Source organism: Peromyscus eremicus, chromosome 1, assembly GCF_949786415.1.
Source record: "Peromyscus eremicus chromosome 1, PerEre_H2_v1, whole genome shotgun sequence".
Lineage (NCBI taxonomy): Eukaryota > Metazoa > Chordata > Mammalia > Rodentia > Cricetidae > Peromyscus > Peromyscus eremicus.
Window position 1 is genome coordinate 113,443,075 of NC_081416.1, and position 17,485 is coordinate 113,460,559.

Here is a 17,485-nt window from a genome sequence, read left to right on the forward strand (position 1 = left end):
TTAGGTTTGTCCAACTAGCTCTTATAATTTAAATTAACCAGTTTATATTAATCTATGTTTTTCCTTGTGGCTTTTTACCTCTTTTCCATATTGCACCTCTTGTTTCCTCTCTGAATCCTCTAGCATCTCTCCCATGCCTGGATTCACCTCCTCTTCTTTTCTCTCTGCTTGGAAGTCCCAAATTAACCTAACCAATAGCCTAGCAATCAGCCGTTCAGCGACATTTTCACAGTGTACAAAAAGGCTATTCCACAACAACAGACTTCAACACAAACCATGGCTATATTAGGGCCACACACCCAGACATAATCCTCAGCAGTAGCCCATGTGTAGTGACCACGGCCCCAGATGGCAGCAAAGGCTACTGAAATCATGATGGCCTCCACCCCTAAAGAACAATATGGCTACAGGTGGTGGCCCTGCCCACTGAAATCAGCATGGCCCCTGATGGCAACTGGAGCCATGGAGAGCAACACAGACCCTGGCTGCAGTAGGGTCATGGACACAAACGTGGCCCCCAGATGAACCCCTGTCCCATACATCACCATAACACTGGGTAGTATTATATGTCCATCAGATTTGTATGGCCCCAGCTGCAGCATGGCCCTTGGGAACCAATATGATCCCAGGTGTCTGATCAAACCCTGGACAACCACATGGCCCTTGTTTGCAACAGGAGCCATGGACATAAACTCAGACCTTGGCTGCTATAGGACCAGGGGCACAGACATGGCTCTTGGTAGTAGCTTTGCCCGAACATCACCATGTTCCCTGGTGGCAAGCAGAGCCCCCATCAGCATACTCCTAAGTGCCTTCATTTCTTCCTTTCTGTCTCTTTCCACAGCACATGAACCATTCAGCCCCTTTTCTCTCCCATTTCTCCACCACATGTTTGCTGATCATAATGATGCATACCTGCCTAGTGCCACTAGGTAAAGAGAAGACCAATGGATATCTTCCCACCTGCTGGGCCTGGCTAGCCCTCACCTAAACAGAACTGCATAGGGGTCATGGATTTCTTCCTGCATCCAGGGCTTTGAGTGCCCCAACTGGTTAGCTTACACTTGAGCAGAACTGCAGCTGAGTCCACATATGTCTTCCCACCAGGAAGCCCTTGAGGGCCCTGGCTGGCTAGCCCCCACCTAAGCAGAACTCAGTTTTAGTCGTTTTAGTGTTCTACCCATATTTCCTGAATGGTTTGTTTCATGAATTTTTTCAATCTAACATTTTCTTTGACTGATTTATCCATTTCTTCCATCATATCTTTAATTCTTGATATTCTCTTTTTCATCTCTTGTGAAATGAAATGGTGATGCATCTATGTGAATTTTCTGTTTGCTTACCTAGCTTTTCCATTTCCAGGATTCCCACAGTTTGTGTTTTCTTTCTTGCTTCTGTTTCCATTTTCAGATCTTGAACCATTTGATTCATTTCCTTGAACTGTTTGTTTTTTCTTGTCTTGCTTTAGAGGACTTATTCATTTCTTGTTTAAGTACTTCTTTCATCTTCATAAAGTTGGTTTTAAGGTCGTTTTCTTGTGCTTCAGCTGTGTTAAGAGTTTTCAGAGCTTGCTGTAGTAGGATAGCTGGGCTCTGTCAGTGACATATTACTTTGGATGTTGTTGGTTGTATTCTTATGCTGGTAAATAGCCATCTGGCTTTGGGGTGATTCTAGGCCTAGGTGCCAATTTCTGGTTGGGTGGGTGTTTTATTTCCTTGGTTCTGTTTCCTTCCTAGTCTTCTTGCCAGTGTGACTGGCCATCAGGATATCTCTGCCTGCACTGGGGGTTGAAACAAGGCAATAAGAAAGGGTGTGGTTTGGTGAATGATGGGTGTAATCAAGAGAGTGAAAAGTATCCCCATATAGGCACCCTACCTGGAGCTTTGGTGCCTGGCATGGCCTCTGGTCAAACAGGGGACTTGTGCCTGAATTGGGAGCTGGGATATGGTGAGGAGGAGGGAAGAGGGATAGGGGTTAGGGTATTTGGACAGTGAGAAAGTATGGGTGATCCATGGAAAGATGGGCTACCTGGAGTTCTAGTCAAGAAGACACGGCTTCTAGTCAAGAAGGTGCCTCTGTTGGAGTTGCAGGCCAGGATGTGGTGACATGGAGGGGAGGAACAATTGAGAGTAGAGTGGGTAGGCACTGAGAGGTTGGGGGCAGTGCTGTGGGATGGTCTGTATGTCAAGTGTGTTGCTGATTGGTCAATAAATAAATCACTGATTGGCCACAAATGGTGCCCAACGTGTTGGCAAGAGTTTCCACCTAAAACCTGAGTAAAAAGATTCTAAAACGGAGCTAAAAGCAGCTTCTTAATAGTCTCTCTCAAATGAGCGGCAGCCTGCCAGTTTGAGCTACTGGCGGGTTCCTAGTGTGTGTGCTCGACCTGCAGTACGGCGGGAATGAGGCCTCTGCAAGTGGCACATTAAGCTGCATGGTAGATTTAGCTTTTGCTAGTACAAAACAAAAAAAGAGGTTTCTGGGCTACATGCTGCTTGGATAAAAGCATAGACCCATGATAGCTCCCAGAACTGGTAGTAAACACACCACCACCATGTTGGGAAGCTGAGGTGGGTGGAGCCAGCAGCCACAGCTGCTGCAGTTTAAAGCAATAGATTCAAAATAAGACAGATTCAGATGTAATAGTTTACAATGTGTGTAAAATATACGTAGGCTTGAAAGAGACAAAAAAGGTGATATATACAGTTATATAAACAAATATATAGTTTTAAAAAATAAAGTCTTTAAAAAGACAGTAAAATTAATATAAAAAATAAGCCACATAAAGATGAATATTACACAGAGAATCCGGATTGTGTTGTCTTTGTGATTTTTAACTGCAGAAAAACATTTGATCGTAAAAGCTATTGAGTTAAACCAATATGGATATTTTAAAGGTATCTTGACTTCAAAATTTGGATGTAAGGATGTGTTGCTTTGGAAAGGAGACTCTGCTTTTGTTCCCACAGAAAGCCAAAGGCTATGGATTTGTTCCAGATTAAGATACATCAGGTTTGACCAGCCAAGACCCCCTGAAAGGTCTCTGATGACACCATGGCCCAGATAATCCAACGTCCAGATCAGATTCAAGGCAACTGGCTGAGACAATACAGCCTCATGGACTATTCCATAATCTTAAAATTTTCTTTATGTCCCCATAAGATACAGCGCCCCCCTCCAGCAGGAAGTAGTAAGAGAAGCTACGCCCAAATTCCCAAATTATATGTAATTTTACTTTGTTAAGGTTAAAACCTTCCTTTTTGAAAAAAGAAAAGAAAAGGGGAAATGCTGTGGGATGGTCTGTATGTCAAATTACTCCGATTGGTCAATAAATGAATCACTGATTGCCCAGTAGCCAGGCAGGAAGTATAGGTGGGACAAGGAGGAGAATAAAGCTGTGAAGTGGAAGGCTGAGTCAGAGACACTACCAGCCACCACGATGACAAACAGCATGTGAAGATGCAGATAAGCCACCAGCCATGTGGCAAGGTATAGATTAATGAAAATGGATTAATTTAAGCTGTAAGAACAGTTAGCAAGAAGCCTGCCACGGCCATACAGTTTGTAACTAATATAAGTCTCTGTGTTTACTTAGTTGGGTCTGAGTGGCTGTGTGACTGGCAAGTGAGAGAGATTTGTCCTGACTGTGGGCCAGGCAGGAAAACTCTAGCTACAGGGCAGTCCATGCATGAGTGGCCTACCTAGAATTCTGGGAGGAAGAATGGCCTCTAGTCCAGAAGGGTGACTCCACACTGTACCACCTTTTTAAATTAGGTTATTTGTCTTGTGATGTCCAGTCATCTTTTGTTTTTTGTTTGTTTGTTTTCTTTATATATTTTAGATGTTAGTGCTCTTGGAAGCTTAGTGGCCCACCCACCCCCAAAAAACCTTTACCCATGTTGTTGCTTTCACTCTGTCTGAATGAAGGCATTCTTTCCATAGAAAAGCTTTTCAGTTTCATGAGATTAACTAATTTATTGTTGCTTTGGGTTTCTGGGGTGCCAGTGTTGTGTTCAAAAACACTTTTGCTGTACCAATGAGTTCAAGACTATTCCCCTATTTCCTATTTCATCATATTTAGGTATCTTGTCTTAAGTTGAGCTCTTTGATCTACTGGGAATTACATTTTGTGAAGGGTGGTAGGTATAGATAAATTTGTGTTCTTCTTCATTCAGCTATCTTGTTTGGCTGACACCATTTTATGAAGATGCTTTCTATTTTTCCCAGTGTATATTTCTGGCTCCTTTATCAAAAATCAGTTACACATAGGTCTATAGGTTTATGTGTGGATCTTCAATTGCATTCTATTGATCAAAATGTCTGTCTTATACCAATATCATGCTGTTTTTATTACAACAGCTATGTATTACAATGTAAGATGAGGGATGCTGATGTTCCTAGGAAATATCATATTATTTATGGTTGTTTGAGCTATCCTGGGCTTGTCTTTCCTTCCATATGAAACTGACAATTCATTCCAGAAGTAAAACAACTAATTTATAAACAATACCCTATATTATTTGACATATTAAACATTCACAGAACAGTAATAGCAGTGGGTTAATTGAGAAACTCACTTTTAGCAATGCATATACATCTCCAGTGCAGAATGGCAATGACCTAGAAAATATGCAATAACTTCAGGCCTTTATGAAAAAAAAGGGATAATTGTAGGAGATAAAGGAAGAAGACAGGGCAGAAAAAAGTTATTCAAGCAGAAAAGTAAAGGGAACATAGATGTTTCAGCAATTCAATACCAGATACACAGACACAAGCCATGTCCAGTTATTTGAATATGTACTATAGTCACAAAGCAGGGCAGAAAATCAGAACACTAAGCAAAAGCAAAAATACTAATACACAAAATACTGAAATGATATGTTATGGTTAAATAAGATTATCAAACTGTATAAAATTATACCAAAGTAGTTATAACCAGTTAAAATTTGTTAAATGAAAGACAAAACCTCAAGTGAATATATTAGAGAATTATGACATTTCAGGACAAATCTGAACCTAGTAGTACCCAGGGCCAGTTCTGAGATACCCACCTAAGTGTATAGGATGATATGAATCAGTACAACCTAAGGGTCCTTGTGAAGTGAAAGGAACTCATTCCTCCCAGGAAGAAGTTGTAGTTATAACTAACCTTATACCTTGTATCATTCAATATTTCAAAGCCTCAAATAGAAAATGAAAAGTAGAAAACTGTGTGGAAGCAAGGAGGAAAAGTAATAATTATTATGCTATTTGCATGATTTATTACTCCACTAGAATTTTCAGAGCTGTTGACACAGAAAGAAGGACACATCGTCTTCATACCCATAACAATGTCATGACATTGGCCAGTATTGTCTCTATGTTAAAAAAAAGGTATAGCTATCTAGATAGCAGATAATACCAAATTATTTTCTACATATTGTAAGTATTAGAATTACAGTATAAATGTATGAGGAGATCCAGTGTTGGCCAGGACTTCTTTTCTGTTTCATGGAATGCATACGGACATTCACAGTGTTCACAGAAAATAGAGTGGAAATGTAGAAAACTTAAAAATGACAGAATCCCATTGATAGATAATATACCCACACCCCCTCAAAAAAATAAAAATAAAAAAATCCTTTGAGAATCTTCATATTTTCTCCGTGTTTCATATCCTAATGTGCCACAATAATGGGACCTGTGAGAGTCATCACAACCCTGGGTCAAGAAAAAAGAATCCAGTGCCGAACCCACTATGAGTGTGATTAAGTTTATCATGTTTGGAACCTAATCTCTCATTAATAGTGTCCTCTGTTTTCAGGTTGACACCAAAGAACATCCACTTTATATTCTCTCTTTATTTTGCCATGGAAGAAATCAACAGGAACCCTCATATTTTACCAAACATTTCTCTGCTAGTTGACATTAACTGTGATCTGTTTGCGAGATATGTAAAAACTGCTTTGTCCTCAAGAGGAACTGAACATTTTCCTAACTACTACTGTACAAAACAGAGAAGATACTTAATTGTACTTACAGGACCATTGTGGAGAAAATCTGCCATTCTTGTGCCACTCCTGTACACCTCCAGAACTCCAGAGGTAAGACTGGTGGATTACTTTAAATGAATTGCTTTTTCCCTTCAAGTTAACTTTCTGGGTGCCAAGTGCAATTGAAAGGCTGAGACTGGGTGTGTTTCTATTCTGATCCATAAAGCATAAACACTCAAACATTTTCTGTGGGAAAACGTAACTTTATCACAAATGGGCATGAGAGAACTGTGAAATGTTTTACCTGAAAACTTAGTTTATCTGTACGTGTTTAGATAATCACAAGAAATTAAATATGATTTTAATAAATAGATGAAGAATTCATACTTTCTAATTCTCCCCACATTTGCTTAGCACACTTAGATCTTAGACTGAGTGTTATGCATTCCATCATCTTCATATTGTCGCTTATGTTCTATGTCTTTCAGCTTTACTGTGGTCATTTTCAATCTTTCCTGAATACTCATGAACGAAATCCTCATCTCTACCAAATATCTCCCAAAGACACATCTCTAGCACTAGCTATGGTATCCCTAGTGGCTCACTTCAAATGGAACTGGGTGGGAATGATCATTTCAGATGATGACCATGGAATTCAATTTCTTTCTGAATGGAGAAGAGAGATGCAGAGAAACATTGTCTGTTTAGCATTTGTGACTATAATCTCAACAGATACAAATTTATACTTTAAAATGTTAAATAAGTATTATAACCAGATCATGACATCATCAGCAAAAGTTGTGATTGTTAATGGAGACAAAGAATCTCATCTAAAGTGGAACTTTATCCTATGGCAATCTCTAGACATTCAGAGAATCTGGGTCAGTGTGTCACAATTTGATATGATCACAGTAAGAGGAGATTTCTTGCTTAAATCCCAACATGGGACTCTCATTTTTTCACATCAGCATTCTGAGGTATCTGGTTTTAAACAATTTCTGCAGACAGTGCACCCTTCAAACTACAGTAATGAAATTTCTCTTGCAAAACTGTGGTGGACTTATTTTAAGTGTTCCTTACCATCATCTAATTGTAACAAACTGAAGTATTGTTCAATAGAAACCCTACTGAAATGGTTATTTAGGACACCATCTGGAATGTCCATGAGTGATACAACTTATAACTTATATAATGCCGTGTTTGCTGTGGCCCACTCACTCCATGAGGTGCTTCTGCAACAAGTAGACACATGGTCCAATAATGCTGGGAAGGAACTGGAATTTGACCCCTGGAAGGTAGTGTGTCTTACACTGAATAGCATGTATGTCATAGAGATGATGTTCTTAAAGGAAAGCACAAGATCTAAATCCATGTAAATAAGGAATCTTTCTCCTAAATGCATATGTGCCTGTACCCTAGCACTGCATGTAAAGTAGATCATGTTAATGTAATAAATGATGATGCACTAAATACTGGCAGCCAAATCAGCATTTTACAATCTAAGTCAAAAAATTTTGCTCAGATGTTTCAAACACACACACACACACACACACACACACACACACACACACACACACACACATCTCATGTTTTTAACATTTGAATAAAAATATTTTCTCATGAAATTATTAAATGGTAATAAGAAAATATCTTGTCTTTTTGTGATCAAAAAGTTGCTGATCAATGTAATGAAGAGACACAAAATAATATCAAGTAGTTTTGCCACTTTTTGACCCACTAAGGATCTCAATTCCCTAGGTTATGATCAAATAACACTGTTAGTAGAAAGAAGTAGAGAATGTGTCACTACTCTTCAAGCATATATTTCAGGTGTGCATGTGAGGCATGACCTCCAGCAAGAAAAATGTATTTTTTAAGCATATTGAATCTTTGCATCTCTGTTGAGCTGCTTCTTTTTTATTACTGAGTACTTATGAAACAGTTACATTTTAGGAAAGGCTATTGAAAATTAGGATCATTACAAACATTGTATGTAATGTTGTCTGGCCTAATGTGTAGGCCAGTTGAAACTAAAATGACAAATGTGTTTTAGATGTTCTCTTTCCTGAAGAACATACAGTTTGTAAATCCTGCTGGAGATGTTGTGAACATGAACCAGAAACTAAAACTGGATGCAGAGTATGACATTTTCTACATCATGGATTTTCCACCAAATTTTGGACTTAAAGTGAAAATAGGAAAGTTTTCTGGACGTTTTCCAAATTACCAACAATTGTATATGTCTGATGAAATGATAGAATGGGCTACAGGTCTTAGACAGGTAATTTGGTCTTAATTCTAATGCTTTACATGTAGCATAAATGCCTAAAATTAAATGGTCTGCTTATGCTTCCACGTGGGATAAAGCACTTTGACACTTATTACCAACTCACTTTCCACCTTCCTAGATTTTCTCTCTCTCTCTCTCTCTCTCTCTCTCTCTCTCTCTCTCTCTCTCTCTCTCTATCTATCTATCTATCTATCTATATCTATATCTATCTCTCTCTTAATTGGCAATGTATAAATCTCATACATTCATAATATTTAAATTAAAAAACAATGAAATTCTGGTCTATTCTTTCTTCTATTGATTGTGGATTCTTCTCTCATACAACATATCCTGACTATATTTTACCCTTCCTCTGCTCCTTTCAGGTTCTCCCTCTTCTTCCTCCCCTCCAGATGGACTTTATGTTTCTCAGTAGAAAATACCAGCCTTCTTAGAGATAACAACCAATCATAACAAAATAAAGTATAATAAAATGAAGGAAAAACTATCATATTGAAGTTGGACATGGCAAGCCAACAGAAAGAAAAGAATCCCATGAGTTGGCACAAGAGTCAGAGACCCACTTATTCTCACAGTCAGGGGTCTCACAAAATTCTAACCTAATACTTTAATCTAGACCTGTTGCAGACCCATGTAGGCTCTGTACTTGCTGCTTCAGTCTCTGTGAGCTCATATCTGCCATTCTTAGTTGATTCAGATGATCTTGTTCTCCTGGTGTCCTCTGTCTCCTCTGACTCTTACAATTTTTCCACCTCCTCTTCTACAGGATTCCTTGAACTCAAATGGGAGGTATTTGATGGACCTCAAACTTAGACTCTCCACATAATATGTGGCTGTGGGTTTCTGAATCTGTTCCCATCTCCTGCTGGAGGAAGCTTCTCTGATGACTGGTTAAGGCACTGATCTGTGAATATAGCAGAACATCATTAAGAATCATGTTATTGATTTTGGTTTTTAGACCAACTGGTATTGATCTCTGAGCTACCGAGTCTCTGGTTCATGGTTACCCAAGCTGCGTTGGGTATGAATTTCTCTTATGGAGTTGACTGTTGGTCAACTGAAACATTGCTTGTACACTCCCATGAGTTCTGTGCCACCATTGCCCTAGCATATTTTGTCGGCAGGACGTATTTTTAGGTCAAGGGTTTTGTGGCTGGGTTTGTGCCCACATTTATCTTTTGGTAGCCTGAAAACTGTCTTCTGCAAACAGAGTAGAATGTAGGGATGAGGGCTCCATGTAGGTAGCAGCTTGACCTCTCCATTTTCAAGGCATTGTAATGCATGTTATCCTCCACAAGGAGGCCCCACTGTCAGTTTTCAGAGAGCAACATTTTGTCTTAGCAACAGCCTTCATTGGAGATTTCGATGGGATCACCTTAGGCAACAATTCAACTGAATGTAACCTAGTTCTACAATAGGAAGAGTAGCTTCACTACAAGAGGTGGTCATTGGGGACTCTTTATCTTCCATTAATAGGAGTCCTCATTAGAATCACCTTCATAGATTCCAGGAAATTTCCATTGCTCTAGGACTGCACGCCACTCCACAAAAGCCCCCCTAATTCCAAGTGTCTATTCAATAACTCTCTTCCTCCACCCTATCTCCTCCTACCTGATTCCTCCACTCTTGTCCCCACCCAGCCCCTGTCTACAAATAAAATCTATTCTACTTCACTCTCCCAGGGAGATCCCTGTGCCCTCTCATGACACCTTGTTACCTAACTTCTCAGGGTCTATAGATTCTAGCTTGGTTATCATTTATTTAAAGGTTAATATTAGCTGATAAGTGAATACATGCCATATTTATCTTTCTGGATCTCTGTTACCTCACTCAGAATGGCTTTTTTGTAGTTCCATCCATTTGCCTGCAAATTTCATAACATCATTTCTTTTAAAACCTAAGTAATATTCCATTGCATAAGTATACTACATTTCTTTATCCATTATTCTGCTGAGAGACATATAGGTTGTTTCTAGTGTCTGACTATCATGAAAAAATTTCAATGAATGAAATTGATCAAGTGTCCTTGTGGTAGTATGGAGTGTCCTTCGGATATATGCTGAAAAATAGTATATCTAGGTCTAGAGATACTTATTGTCATATTTCTGAGAAACTGACATTTTGTTTTCAATGCTGGATATACAATTAGCACTCCCCCCCAGCAATGGAACTGATATCCCCTTATTCCACATCCTCACCAGCAAGAGATATCATTTGTGTTATTAAACTTAGCCAATCTGACAGGTGTAGGATAGAATCTCAAAGTAGTTTTGTTTGGTATTTCCCTGATGGCTAAGGATGTTGAACTTTTCTTCAAGTGTTCCTCAGCTATTTGTGATTCTTCCCTGAGAATTTCTTTTGTAGGTCTGTTCCCATTTTTTAATTGTATTATTTGTTTTCTTATTAATTGATTATTTGAGTCTCTTGTATTCCTTCTATATTTTAGATACTAGTCCTCTATCAAATGTGGAGTTGGTAAAGATCTTTTTCATTCTGTAGACTGACTCTCTGTCCAGTTGATGATGTCCTTTGCCTTACATAAACTTTTCAATTTCATGAGGTCCCATTTACTAATTGACAGTCTTAGTGTCTGCAATATTGGTGTTCTGTTCAGAAAGTCATCTCATGTGCCAATGAGTTCAAGGTCATTTCCCACTTTCCCTTCCTTAATGTTCATTTTATCTGGTTTTTTTGTTGAGGTCTTTGATTCACTTGAACTAAAGGTTTTGCAGAGTGATAAATATGGGTGTATTTGCATTCTGCTACATACAGACATCTAGTTTGACCAGCACCATTTGTTGAAGATGCTGTCTTTTTTCCAGTGTGTGTTTCTGGCTTCTGTGTCAGAAATCAGGTGTCCATATGTATCTGAACTTATATCTGGTCTTCAATTAAATTCCATTGATCAATATGTCTGTTCTAATTCTAATACCATATGGTTTTAATGATTATAGCTCTGTAGTACAACTTGAAACCAGGGATGGCGATACTTCCAGCAGCTCTTTTGCTGTTCAGGATTGTTTTTGCTCTTTTGAGTTTATTATATGTCCATATGAAGTTGTGAATTGTCCTTTCAATGTCTGTAAAGAATTGTGTTGGAATTTTTATGGGGACTGCAATAAATCTGTAGATTGCTCTTCTAGGACGACCAATTTTACTATGTTAACCCTAACAATCCATGAACATGGGAGATCTTTCCATCTTTTTATTTCTTCTTCAATTTCTTTCTCCAAAGACTGAAGCTTTTATCATAGAAATATTTTCCTTGCTTGCTTATAGTTTACTCAAAATGTTTTATATTATTTGATGGTATTATGAAAAGTGGTATTTCCCTGACTTGTTTTTGTTTGCCAGTTTTACATAGATGGGCTGTTGATATTTTTAATTAATATTGTGTCTAGTCACTTTGCTGAAAATGTTTATCAGCTGTAGGAGTTCCCTGGTCAATGTTTTTAATGTAATTTAGGCATATTATCATATCCCCTGCAAATAATGATACTTTGTATCACCTTGATCTATTTCAATTATCTGACTGTCATAGCTAAAACTTCAAGTACTATTTTTTTTTTGTTTTTTGAGACAGGATTTCTCTGTGTAGCTTTGCACCTTTCCTGGATCTTTCTCTGTAGACCAGGCTGGACTTGAACTCACAAAGTTCTGCCTGCCTCTGCCTCCCAAGTGCTGGGATTAAAGGCGTGTGCCATCACTGCCCAGCCAAGTATTTTTAATAGATTTGGGGAAAGTGGACAATCTTGTCTTGTTACTGATTTTATAGAAAGAGTTTTGAATTCCTTTTCATTTACTTTTTTGATGGCAATAGGCCTACTGTAAATTACCTTTAATATCTTTATGTATGGCCCTTACATCCCTAATCTCTTCAGGTCTTTTATCATTAAGCAATATTGGATTTTGTCAGAGGTCTTTTGTGCATCTAATGAGATAAACATATGGTTTTAATTCTTTCAGTTTATTCATATAGTGGATTGCAGTTACTGATTTCCCTATGTTGAAACATCTGTACATCCCCTGGATGAAACCTACTTGGTGATGGTGGATGATCTTTTTTATATGTTCTTAGATTTGGTTTGCATGTATTTTATTGAGTAATTTTCAATTTATTTTTATAAGAGAAATCGGTCTGTAATTCTCTATCTTTGAGTCTCTATTTGGTTTTCATATCAGGGTAACTGTGGACTCATGAATTGAGCAATGCTCCTTCTGTTCCAATTTTGTAGAATAATTTGGGGAAGATTAGAGTTAACTCTTTGACAGTCTATTAGAATTCTATGCTGAAACCATGTGGCCATGAGTTTTTTTGTTTGTTTGTTTGCTTGCTTTGTTTTGTTTTGTTTGATTGCTAGAGTTTTTTATTTGGTTAATTGGGTTTTTTTTTCTTTTGGTTTGTTTGTTGGGTTGAATTTTTTTCTCTGTTTGTGGCTAGGAGAATTTTAATGACTGCTCTGATTTCACTGGGGGTTATAGGTTTGTTTAAATTGTTAAACTGATCTTGATTTAACTTTAGTAAGCTGTGTCTGTTGAGGGAATTGCCCATTTCTTTTAGATTTCCCATTTTGATGGAGTACAGGTTATTAAAGTATGTCCTGTGGAGTATAAGTTATGTACTTATAGTTTTCTGAATTTCCTCACTCTCTGTGGATATGTCTTCCTTTGTTTTTTTTTTTTTATTTTGTTAATTTTATTATTCTCTCTCTGTCTATCTTGTTGACTTTCTCAAAGACCAGCTCTTTGTTTCATTGACTCTTGGCATTGTTCTCTTTGTTTCTATTTTATAAATCAGCCCTCAATTTGAATATCTCTTGCCATCTACTACTCAGGTGTGAGTTTATCACTGTCTTAGAGCTTTCAGGTGTGCTGTTAAGTTGATAGTGTGAGATCTCTCCAGTTTCTTTATGAAGGCACTGACTGCTGGGATATTTCCTCTTGGCTGCACTTTCATAGTGTCACATGGGGTTTGCTGTGTATCCAATTTCACTGAATTCTAGGAGACCCCTAATTTCTTTCCTGATTCCTGTCTTGACTCATTTTTCATTCAGTAGATAGTTGTTCAGTTTTCATGAGTTTGTAGGCTCTCTGGTTTTTTCTACTGTTGTTGTTGATATTCAGATTTAATACCTGGTGGTCTAATTGAATACATGGCGTTACTTCAATTTTCTTCTATCTGTTGAGACTTGTTTTGTGTCTGAATATGTGGACAATTTTGGAGAAAGTTCCATGAGGTGCAGAGTATAGAGGATTCTTTTGTGTTTGTGTGAATTGGTCTCAAAATAACAATTAGGTCCATTTGGTTTATAATGTCTCTTAGCTCCAGTTTTTCACTGTTTGATTTTTGTCTGGGAACCATCCATTGGTGAGAGTGGAGTGTTGAAGTTTCCCACTATCCATCTGAGAGGGCCAATGTATGTTTTAAGCTGTAGTGGTGTTTCTTTTACAAACCTGGATGCCCTGGTGTTTGTGGCATAGATGTTAAGAATTGAAATGTCAACTTGTTAGGTTTTTTCCTCTTTTGAGTATGTATTATATCTCTCTACTTCTTTTTATTAGTTTTTGTTTGAAGCTCATTTCACTAGATATTAATGAAATTAATTATTATCAACCTGCTTGAGAGTTAGGTACATTTTCTTGGATTATCTTTTCCCAAGTCTTTATCCTGAGGTTATGTCTATCCTCAATGTTATGGGGTATTTCTTGGATGGAACAGAAGCATGGATCCTGTTTAGACAGCCAATCTGTTAGTCTGTGTCTTTTTATTAGGGAATTGAGACCACTGATTTTGACATATCAATTACCAATGATTGTTGATTCATGTTATTGTGATGAGGGGAATGAGAATAGTGATGGAGAGAGAGAGAGAGAGAGAGAGAGAGAGAGAGAGAGAGAGAGAGAGAGAGAGAGAGAGAGTTTCAATTCTTTTAATTTTTCTGGTGAGAAATTCTTTTCTATGATTTGATTTGTGTTTTTAACCTCTTTAGTTAGGATTTTTTCCTTCTAGCATATTTTGTACAACTGGATTTGTTGATAGATATTGTTTAAATTTGACTCCTTTATGGAATATATTATTTTCTGCATTGATGATGGATGAAAGTTTTTTTGAATGGTATAGTAGTCTAGGTAGCATATGTGGTCTCTGTCTGGGACCTTCTGTCTCTCAGAGACTTTATTAAGAAGTTGGGTATAATTGTAATAGGCCTGTTCTTATATGTTAGTTGGTCTTTTCCTTGCCAATTTTAATATTCTTTCTTTTTTCTGTATGCTTTGTGTTTCTATTGTTATGTGGCAAAGACACTTTCTTCTCTGGTTCAATTTATTTGGTGTTCACTATGCTTCTCATACCTTTATAGTCATCTGTTTCTTTACATTAGGCAAATTTGATTGTGTAGAAAATATTGTCTGGGTCCTTGATCTGGGTTTCTTATCCTTCCTCTTTCTCTATTATTCTTAGATTTGATATTCATAATGTTCCAATATAATACTGATATCCTGGGTGTTTATTGTCAAAATTTTTTCAGATTTAACAATTTCTTTCACATATGTACCCATTTCTTCTATCATATCTTCAAGGCCTTATGTTCTCTCACCCACCTCTTGTATTCTGCTAGTGAAGCTTTCCCCTGTAGTTCATGTCTAGTTCCTAAATTTTTCATTTTGAGAATTCCCTCAGTTTGAGTTATTTTTATTGATTCTATTTCCATTTTCAGGTCTTAAACAGTTTTATATATTTTTTTACACTGACAGCTTGTGATTTTCCATGTTTCTTTAAGGAATTCATTAATTTCCTATTTAGGGAGCTCGATCAAATCCAAAAAGTCTCTTTTAAGGTATTTTTCTTGTACTTTCAGCTATGTTTAGATATTCAGGGCCTGCTGGGGTAAGATAGCTGGGCTCTATTGTCCTGGATGCTGTTGATTGATTTTTAGGCTGGCATCCTGGCACCTGGGTTTTAGGTGCTTAAAATTCTTGGTGCTGATGTTTGGATTTGTCTTTGTTGGCTGGTGTTCCTTGGTTTCTGTTTCCTCTCTGGATGTTCAGAGTGTGATGTCTGTGTGTTATCTGTGTGTTCCCTGCCTGTTCAGCCACTTTGTTCACAGGGAATGCCTGCTGGTGTTTGAGGCTGGATAATTGGGATGAGTTGAGGAAAGGAAGGTTGGGGGAGAAAGTCTTTGTGTTACATTGAGGATCACATTAAGTGTAAGACAGGAAAGGAGAACACAGCAGGTTTCCAGCTACAGAGCTGGGAATGAGACTAAAAAGATTGTACCTCAAGAGTATTAGGAAGAGGTTGTGAGTCTGTTTTCAACCTACTTGATGACTTAGGAAGGGTGGCACTTGAATTAGTAGGTGATTCCTATTAGAGTTGAAGGCTGGGATTCGGGAATGAATTGGGGGAGGGAGTTTAGGAAGGGATAGCTTCTTGAACTCACAGGAGGTATGGGCAGAGGTGAGGGAAGGCTGCAGATGGCATTCTGTTGCAGCACTAGTGAGGAGAATGCAGGATTGTATCTAGGGGAACAGAGAGACAGAATAAGGCCTGCCATAGTCTACCTAGCTTTCTGGAAGGTGTGGCATCTGTTTAAGCAGCTCATGCCTGCTAGAGTTGGGTACTGTGATATGGGGATGAGCGAGGAAAGGGAAGTTAAGAAGCGATGGTCTATGACATCTATGGGAGATGTGGTAGGAGGAGGGAAGACTGCAACTGGTGTTCTGGTGCAGCACCAGGGAGAAAGCTGTGGAATTGGGTCTGGAGGGAAAGAGAAGCATGAGAAGGTACTGAAATTATGCTTTATAATATGATACATGTGTGTAAAGGGAGACTTTTCAGTGGATCCATACTGTGAATCACTGCTGCTTTTGTCACGTATGTTAAGCTTTTTATTTTAAAAAAATGTATCTGATTTTCCACAGACTCCACCCTCGATATGCAGTAGGCCTTGCCAACCAGGATTTAGAAAATTCCCTCAGCAGGGAAATGCTATCTGCTGTTTTGATTGTAACCCCTGTCCGGAAAATGAAATTTCAAACATGACAAGTAAGAATATAATTTACCAAAATAATCGACAGATTGTTTACTTTCTACCATATTTATATAGTTCTCAAAGAACTTTGGGGGGAAAGGAAAAGATAAGTGACATTATAAACTTGAAAGAGTTAATAACCCTATTATTTGAAATAATATACTGTCTTGTTCATGAATGACACTATGGTCTCATCATTCCAGAACAAGTGAATGTAGAATTTTCTCTTAGATGTTTCCTTGGGGTACTAAATATTTCCTCTTCATCTAATCTATATTTTAGAATTCAGCATATTATAATAAATTGTATCTACTTTTCAATTATATTAAAGATATGAATGCTATTCTTCTGTCTTAGTTACGGTTTATAATGCTGTAAAGAGATACCGTGACCATGGCAAATCTTATAAAGGAAAACATTTAATTGGGGTGGCTTACAGTTCAGAAGTTTAGTCCAATATCACCATTGTAGGACACAGTGGCATTAGGCAGACATGGTGCTGGAGAAAGAGCTGGGAATTTTACATCTTGATCCAAAGGCAACAGAAAATAACCTGGGTGTAATACTGGGCCTAATAAATGAGACCTTCAAAGCTCACCCCCAACAGTGGCACACTTCCTCCAACAAGGACACACCAATCCAACAAAGCCACACCTCCTAATAGTGCTACTCCCTATGAGATTGTAGGGCCCAATTACATTCAAACTATCACATTCTACGCTCTGGTCCCCATAAGCTTCTAACAATATTATAATGCAAAATGCATTTAGTCCAACTTCAAAAATCCTCACAATCTATCACAGTCTCAACTCTGTTTAAAAGTACAAAGTCTCTTCTGAGATTCATGCCATCTCTTAACTATAATCCCCTATAAAAATCTGCATGAATGGGCTGGGGGTTGAGAGGGTGGCAGAGGGCAAGGAATGGAGGGTGAGAACATAGGGAAAAGGGAGGGTCGAGCTGGAGCAGAGATGGAGTGGGAGAGCAGGGAAGGAGATACTGTGATAGATGAAGACACCATGGGAGTGGGAAGAGGCAGGGTGCTGGGGAAGCTCTCAGGAATCCACAGGGATGACCCCACCTTGGACTGCTGCCACTGATTGAGGGGTTGCCTGGACTGGTCTACTTTGATGACGGGTCTAGTGAATACCCTGTCATCATAGAGCTTTTATCCAGTGACTGTTGGAGGTAGA

At 38.2% G+C, this 17,485-nt stretch overlaps 1 protein-coding gene across 1 annotated transcript in view; it reads left to right on the forward strand.

The window, feature by feature from the left end:
* Window positions 1-17,485, forward strand: part of LOC131902251 (vomeronasal type-2 receptor 116-like) — a 34,404-nt gene that overhangs the window by 11,561 nt on the left and 5,358 nt on the right. The window contains exons 2-5 of the mRNA XM_059253282.1: window positions 5,804-6,083; window positions 6,461-7,267; window positions 8,026-8,253; window positions 16,183-16,306. Coding sequence (XP_059109265.1) covers window positions 5,804-6,083; window positions 6,461-7,267; window positions 8,026-8,253; window positions 16,183-16,306 — 1,439 coding nt within the window. The remainder of the gene's footprint in view (window positions 1-5,803; window positions 6,084-6,460; window positions 7,268-8,025; window positions 8,254-16,182; window positions 16,307-17,485) is intronic.